We start from the raw sequence: 8,037 nt of genomic DNA on the forward strand, positions 1-8,037 counted from the left end.
GGCCTTGGTGCAAAGTATAGTAGACTCCCTTTGATACCCCTGTCACACGGCATTCCCCTAAGGCCTTTCTAGCAAAGGCACCTCTTTTCACCAAAGGAGCGAAATCTCAAAGGAACAGCGATGCAGCTACACGGTGCAGCACAAAGGTGGAACAGCCGTTGAAGCTTAGCACTCACTGTTGTGCTTGAGGCAGCTGAAGTGAGTATTTTAAAGTTAAAATGGGGAATTCTGTTCATTCATTCAGCCCAATTTTTATTCTAATTGCTTCCTTAAAAGAACTGCAACAGCTACGCTCATCAGCAGCAGCAGCTGTTGTATATTGCTTTAGCCACCAGGGGCAGTCAGTGTTGCTGCAACACTTTTACTGTCTTAAAATCTGGGCATAAAATATAAACACCCTTATAAAAACAAATCAGACACACCTTTCGTGTTTTTAAGGATGCTTGAAAACATTGCTGGCTGCATCTATCTTTTTTTTTTTTCAGCGCTTTTACTTTTTGACGTTGAACAGCACTGCGTTCGCAGGTTCTCGAAGGCCACACCTTTGGGTTCCAAAGGTCTCGGACATGCCCTTTTCCTACAAGGCTCTTAGCGGCAAAGGCGCAACATTTGTGCCGTGTAGCTGCACTCCTTGCGCCTTTGAATATAAGGACCTGATCCTCAAAGGCCTTTGCGGTGCTTGTGTGACAGGGGTATAAGACAAACTTGAAAGGACCAGAAAATTTGCACATCATGCATGTCCAAACATGTGTTACATGAAGACAATGAATAAAATAACCTTGCAATGAGAGGATAATTGCAGATGGAACGTATATAGCACTATCTATGAGGTGAGCCGAACATTTAGGGCAAAAAACAGTCATATTGTCCTACTTGAAAACAGCATTGGTGTAATTTTCTTCTTTTCAGCATCTCTTTTTTTGGTCTCTCACTTCCGCAGCCACTGCTGTTTGTTTTTTTGCTCCTGAATTGATTTTTGAGACTCCCAGTGCATTGAAATTTCCCATCTGAATAACTATGCATATCTGTCATCTTGCTTCTTATGCAGCTTAGCTGTTATTAACTCTACGAGTAGGTGCAGCATGTGCCTTTCAGTCTGCCACAGGCAGGCCCATGCGGCACCTATATCTGACCATCCGCCACGATAACTGATGGCGTCACAATACATATCAGTTAAAAATTTGGCTCCCAACTGTTTAAACCCCAAGTCAGAAAGCAGGTCTACTCCGCGCCTATGCGCCTTTTAGTCCACCGGTGGCAATGCATGACATGTGACGCATGCATGATTCCAATATCTGTCATCTCTGCACCATGCACAGACTGAAGCGAAGGTGCCCTGCCTTTTCCACATCGGCAAGGAAGCTTCCCTGCAAGAGAGCGCGTACCCGCAAGGCAGGTTTTCTGCACAACGATGCAAAGTTGCACGAAAGCCATCTTGTCAGGGTGCACTTTCTTGCCTGGAAGCATTTATACTATATTTTTCCTTTGCTCGACAATGCCGCGTAGACACCCCGTGAGTGCCATTGCGCGAAGTCGCTGGGGTTCGCAGTCGCTGCGAAAGTTTGTCTTAACCAAATTACGCGTGAAACAGTTCATCTTAAGCAGATATTCTTATGTCTCAACTGTTCATCTCGTCTGAGAATTCGTCTTAACTGAGTTCGTCTTAACAGGAGTTTGCTGTAAAGAGTTCGGTCATGGGCAAGCAGTTTGATGTGAAAGGTACATTGTACATCAGGACTTCTTAAATGTTTCTAATGTCCCGAAATTTAGATCAGCTGGAATCTTATCATTAAGATTTTACTGTAAATGCAGTGGCTAACATACTGGGGCTATATATTGTTACAAGCACAATTGATTCAAGTCAGCAAAAGCACGACAGTGCAGCAGGTGAGCTAGCAAAAAACATTGGTGGTCTAAGATTCAGTGAGTTCATCATCATCATCATCATTGAAAAAAAAATATCGGAATATGAGACTGTTGCCTGTACTTTATTTATGAATGTTCTCTGCTGTGCTCGCACTGCCTATCTGGTTGCCAGTGTAAACTGGGTACTCTTTTCATGGTCTCAGATTCATTCATCCCTGTTTTTTTACTTTTCTGCAGTTCAGTAAGTTCCTCAACTGTGACTGACTGTGTTTTCTCTCCTCTGATTATTATAACTTGCCATTGCTTCTAAAATTAACAAAGTAAGTAGCTATGATCTGTCAAAAAATATCTTGCTCATTCTATTTTGCAGGGACTACAAGGAAAAGTTTGAAGCAAGGAAAATGTGGTACGAGCACAGGCTCATCGACGATATGGTTGCTCAAGTGCTCAAGTCCTCTGGTGGTTTTGTCTGGGCCTGCAAGAACTACGACGGCGATGTGCAGTCCGATATCATTGCTCAAGGTCATTTGCAGTGTTTTTCTTTTGTGAATAAGGCAAAGTCCCAAAATGAATGCAAGACAAATAGCTATAACCAATTTAGAAGCTGCAGGACAAAAACAGTCCTACATATTTCATCACCAGGAGTAGGCAAAAGCATGAAATACATTGCAACAGGTTATTTCTATACTTATGCCCTGCTTTGTAATGCTTATGACTGCAGCTCCAAACCCAATGACCGGTGGCTTTCAGACTCTGCTGCATAGTACAATCGGTAGCAAAGTTAGGAGCTACAAACTTCTAAAATACGAGAAAGGATATCATTATACAGTATTTACATAATTTGTGCAGGTAGGGTTGAGGCTGTAGAAATAATTGAAGGTTCGTAGTGTTTGATTCTTGATCCACCAATGTTTTCTGGGTCAACCTTGCACCACTGCACCTGCTTGGTCATCCCTCATGGAATTCAAACTGGAAGGAAATCAATTAATGGCCACAGCCCAGAGTAAACAACACGGCACTGCATTCTCTTTTTTGCAGCGTGCACCAGTAGGTGCTCAGGCATACATGCCAGGGCATAGGTGCCTTCTTTGGCAAACAGGTGCAGTGGGTGGCCACAGACAATTTAGTGGCTGAAGAAACAAGAGGCAGATGGCACCTACAAAGCCCCTTGGAATAAGTTTGAGTTTGGCGACCTTGCAATCTCCTCCCATATGTTTATGTGCAGGTGCTTTAGTTTGACAGGAGCTCTTTCATCCTTCCATCTTTACCTCGTATATGTTTCAAACCACCTGACATAAAGATAGGAACTCTTTTGATATCAGACAGTTTTTCTATTATTGTTATGTGCTTGCCAGTGGCTATGCTTTTTTCAAGTTTGCATAGTTCCTCTTACTTCTAATTAAGTGCATGGCTTGTCATGTGCTGTGCTTGTTGAAACTCCCCATTTTTGCATCAGCTGATGTGCATTTTGTTTTGCTTGAATTTTTGACAGGCTACGGTTCACTTGGTCTGATGACGAGTGTTTTGGTCTGTCCTGATGGGAAGACTGTCGAGGCTGAGGCGGCACACGGAACTGTCACCAGGCATTACAGAGAACACCAAAAGGTTCGCTTAGTTTTCGTGATATTCAGATCAAAGTTGCGTGAAAAAAAAGGAGATACACGTGGTTTGCAGCATGCATTATGTGATCTTGCGCTGCTTTAACAGCAGTCACTAAGCAACATCATTGATATGCATGTTGGTTTCACATAGCCAAATAATGTGCAGTTTCAGGAGACCCGAACTGGTGGTAGGCCTTTGCCGGACGCTGACGTAAGCTATTATTCACCGCAAGGCACATTAAGTATTGTCAGATAATCGCGCTGCCCTCTTTTTCTCTTTTGTTTCATGCCCTCTTCCACGTAAGTGTATTCACCCTTTTTCTCAAAGTACCGATTTTACCTAGTTTCTATATTACACCTATACACACTCATGCATTATTTTCAACTTGCCTAGGGGGTTGCATACTTACTGAACTTTCATTTTCGTGAGCACATGCAACACTTTTTATAATGCCATTTAAACTAATCGTGGAAGGGCATGTCCTAATGAAAGCATAAATGAGTGCACAAGTGCTTTGGGAACTGGTTGGAGGAGCCCATTTGGTAGTGGAAGACATATTCTGGGTAAAATGTGGCTCTCACTGAGTGTCATATAAAGCGCCTGCACGCTCAGTGTGCTCACTTTGATGAACACTCTGTGAGGATAATTTGCAGGTTGGGCAAGGAATCACTGGTTTCGTTCTCTAGGCAACTTTTCTTTGCTAGCAATGGGGGCATGTTTGACAGTGTGCTGATGTAGACACGTTGGCTAGGCACAGCAGATTGTGTAGCTCCAACCTCAAGTGTTAAAACTAGGGTCTGCTCAGTGCAAGTGCATTTCGTAGTGTTGCCATTTGCATTTGGCACCGTAGAATTAGCTGGGCATGGTGTTGCAATATTGCCTTTGTCAGCTATTGTATATGTAGGATTTCCATGATGCACATTTGGTGTGTATGCTCATGACTTTGTGCTTGACTCGCTGATTGAGCTGGCTCATTTAAAATTTTCGAACGTGCTTAGGCTGCTTTAACACTGTACAATTAACAGCTGTTATTTGTACTTTCTACACTGAAATAGTGATGATCTTCATAAAGGGATGGCATGATTCCATGCAGGTGTGCAAAATTTTGATTTTCTTATTTTTTGCTTGCAGGGCAATAAGACTAGCACAAATCCCATCGCAAGTATCTTTGCATGGACCCGTGGTTTGGATCACAGGGCCAAGCTAGACAAAAACCCTGACCTACACAAGTAAGCACAAGTTATGACAAAACTTTTGGATCAAGACTTAATCCTGTGATTCAGTAAAAGATCATATCTGGTGTTTTTCCAAGTTCCAAGTACTTTACTTAATCTTTTACTGTAGGTTTTTCCTCTCTCTCTCTCTCCTGATAATTTTCGCAAACTTTGGCGGTGTTTGAACACCTCATTTATGTGGAAATTAATTAGTGTGCCATTTTTGTGACCTCAGCTTAGGCGATTTCTGTGAAGAACACTGTGTTTGTAACATTACAGATGTTACTCGCACATTGGTACCTTCTACCTGTTTGCTGAACAAGCATTTCAGACTTGCATTTTGTCATCAGCAGTCAGTTTCGCAGCCATTCAACATTCGTACGAGTGTTTAGAGCACAGCTCTTAGGCGCCTGTTCCTGCATTCTGCATCAGTGTAACCAGTTGTCCAAGTACCAGATCGAATTGCCACGGCTGCCACAGGAAGAACCCGAAGGGTAGCTAGCAGCGTAACATACAACTTGCCAGCGGGGTCACTGCATCCCGTGAAGCACTGCCTCTGACTATGTAGCAAAGTTTTGTTTGAAAACTGTTTTACTCGGTGTTTTGAATAACAGGCTTGTTGTAACAAGCAGAGAGGCGTTCAGGGATTAAAGAAGTGTCATTGATTAAGAAATTTCAAAAGATTAAGAGCCCCCAATGTTGCTGTTTAAATAAACGCTATAAATGTAAAACATGTGCTAATGTTACACTAGGCATCATGCAGTGTGGTCCAGATTTGGAACGTTGGAATTTTTATTTTTCCAGGCCTTTTTCTCTGCCTGCTCCCTTCTATGAAAGGAAGCTAACAACATGCCACAAGAAAGAGAGGAATGACTGATGCAGCCAACCTTCTTAATGCTTCTGTGGTACAGTCAAAACATTTAGCATTAAAACTCAATCTAACCTAAGCTTGGGTTTTGTGAAAACACTTGTAATTGAAGTGTAAAGCATTACTTGGCTAGTTTCGTAAGGCCCACTGTCTAAAGAGGTGCTTGTAACAATGTCTTGCAGCCTCCTCGCTTTAGGAGTTTTGCAGCAACAACCCTACAACTCTGATGTGCCACGAAGAATCCTTGTTAAAAGACCATAGACACCCAATTTTTGGTTGCATGTTCTCTTCTTTGTAACAATGCGCAAGACATTAGTATACATGGATCACAACGTGGTATTTGCCTACAACCACTAAATAATTTTATTGAATTTGAGTGAATTTGAGTGAATTTCTCATACTGTTTTCGTTTGAACAGCAAAATGATAGCTGTGGTGTCAGAGGTCAGCACAACCCATGCGAGACATGAAAAAACTGCCATATAATCACTTCTTCATCGTTTTAATTCATTGCACCGCTAAAGCTAGCTTGCTTCAAGAGCTGGAATGACAATGAATGAGGAAGCAGTGATTATGAGGCATTTTCATGTCTCATGTGACCTATACCAACATTTTAAAGTAGCAGTGCAGTTGAAACCGAAGCAACACGAGAAAAATTCGGCTGTAAATCAATTATAAGCAGTGGCCTTGTCGTAGAGCATCCACTTCACATTATGGAGGTGCTGGGTTCAATCCCAAGTGCTGCCAGATACTCTCCGGTTTTATAACGGGTACAAGATTTCCCCGGCCTGGTGCATGGCTTTTCTGAGGTGAAATGCTTGGAAAGAGGGTCTTGGGACAAGCCATCGTAGGCGAGTAACACGTGGTGGTCCATATTAGTTACATCTTATGCATCATTGCAAAGAAGAAAAATGAAAGCAAAATTGAGTGTCAATACTACTTTAACAAGGAGCATTTGCATTACATCAGAGCTTTACGACTGCCTCAACTGTGGTATTATATATGTATACACAGCACATTTTGCATGGTATTGAGTTGATCCCAAACTTTTCTACCAATTTTAGGTTCTGTGAAGCCCTGGAGAAAGCTTGCATTGAGACAGTAGAGTCAGGCAAGATGACCAAAGACCTCGCTGGCTGCATCCATGGATTAAAAAAGTGAGAACAGTACCTGACTTGATTGAGTGCATATGTTTACTCCAAATGAGAGATGAATAAACTAGGTTATGTACAGCTACTCAGTTCTTCACTAGAGCTCTGACAGTGCAATGCAATGAGTGTGCTAAATTGCATAGTGAAGTGTAAACAAAACTTTGCTCTGCAGAAGGAATAAATATGTTTGCTCACGGAACTAAGTCAAATAGCATGATGCAGTCGGTACACTAACTGATCACTGGTCGTTGTTTTTTTTCTTTTCCAGTGTCAAAGAGGGCGACTACCTGAACACCATGGACTTCCTTGAAGCAGTCACTGAGAACCTCAAAAAGAAGCTGAACAACTGATGCAGTCATATGCATAAATTTAAGGAGTTGCAGAGTACTTTGGCACAGTCATTTTGCAATAAAGATTTGATATGAAACAAAGGCTTTATTCTTCGGCTTCCAGTTAATTTGGTCACCCGCGGTAGCACCACCGTCTCAGTCACATAGTCTCACGCTAAATACTTCACGACAAGGAACATCACAACACATGTCACAAACATTCCACCAAAGAGGATAAATTTGTCCTGGTACGTTCTCCTCTCGATCATCCTCATCACAGTGTTGGACATGCCCAGTGTGTTTGCCACATCCAGAATTTTGCGGTGCGCACCCTTGAGCGTAGTCCTTTGCTCCCTGAGGCTGGTGAGTATGCTGCTGCCGCTACCAATCAAATCATCCACGTTGCGGTTGGCGGACTGCGCCCTGGAATGGAACTGTAACGACTCGTCAATGTAGATTGCCGTGTCGCGGCTGTCGTTCGTGGCAAATTTCTTTGAAAGCAGCTCCTCTCGGCTTTGTAGGGCTTCTTCGCGTTCGAAGCGGCGGCGCTGTAGGTTGGCCAGAGCCGCCTGAAGGTGCTTTTGCTCGTACCTCAGTTCGTCCACCCTCATCTTGGCGTTCTGTCGACGCGACACTGGCTCCTTGCTGGCCAAGATGGCAAGTCGCTCGCAGTTTGAAGAGAGCTCGTTGATTCTTTCCTGAATTATACCTTCGATTCGTTGCGCTTCCTCGCCGACAGAGACTTCATACTTCTTGAAGCACTGGTGGATATCTTCCACGATGCTGTTCGAGGCGTGGTACAGTCGTTCCATGTTGCGGTACTCGGAGAAGCAAATGAGAAAAGGAAAACAAGCTTATCACCTGTCAGGATTTGCTGCGCCGGCGGGCAACTTCTGCCACATCGGCAAACCCTGCGAATGACAACAACCACGGTGCCCGATTTGTAGTCCCGCACAACGTTGGTCCCGCACTTGACGCGAAGTGCAAGGTCGGGTTGCGCGGCTGTAT

The 8,037-nt window shown here is 43.3% G+C and overlaps 2 protein-coding genes across 2 annotated transcripts in view; one reads left to right on the forward strand and one right to left on the reverse strand.

Moving 5' to 3' along the window:
* Nucleotides 1-7,132, forward strand: part of LOC144098337 (isocitrate dehydrogenase [NADP], mitochondrial-like) — a 33,437-nt gene extending 26,305 nt beyond the window's left edge. Inside the window, exons 6-10 of the mRNA XM_077630900.1 lie at nt 2,237-2,388; nt 3,359-3,471; nt 4,600-4,697; nt 6,614-6,706; nt 6,969-7,132. Of these exons, the coding sequence (XP_077487026.1) occupies nt 2,237-2,388; nt 3,359-3,471; nt 4,600-4,697; nt 6,614-6,706; nt 6,969-7,050 (538 nt within the window). The 3' untranslated portion in view covers nt 7,051-7,132. The remainder of the gene's footprint in view (nt 1-2,236; nt 2,389-3,358; nt 3,472-4,599; nt 4,698-6,613; nt 6,707-6,968) is intronic.
* Membrin (golgi SNAP receptor complex member 2) lies at nt 7,116-7,981 on the reverse strand. The gene has a single exon (XM_077630901.1). The coding sequence runs from the start codon at nt 7,839-7,841 to the stop codon at nt 7,200-7,202; it is 642 nt and encodes a 213-aa protein (XP_077487027.1). The 5' UTR covers nt 7,842-7,981; the 3' UTR covers nt 7,116-7,199.
* Between the last annotated feature and the right edge of the window lie 56 nt (nt 7,982-8,037).

This window comes from Amblyomma americanum, chromosome 7 (genome assembly GCF_052857255.1).
Source record: "Amblyomma americanum isolate KBUSLIRL-KWMA chromosome 7, ASM5285725v1, whole genome shotgun sequence".
NCBI classification, from domain to species: Eukaryota; Metazoa; Arthropoda; class Arachnida; order Ixodida; family Ixodidae; genus Amblyomma; species Amblyomma americanum.

What these genes read in the sequence shown, in the direction of transcription:
- Membrin (XM_077630901.1), bottom strand. Translation starts at nt 7,841, where the DNA reads ATGGAACGACTGTACCACGCCTCGAACAGCATCGTGGAAGATATCCAC.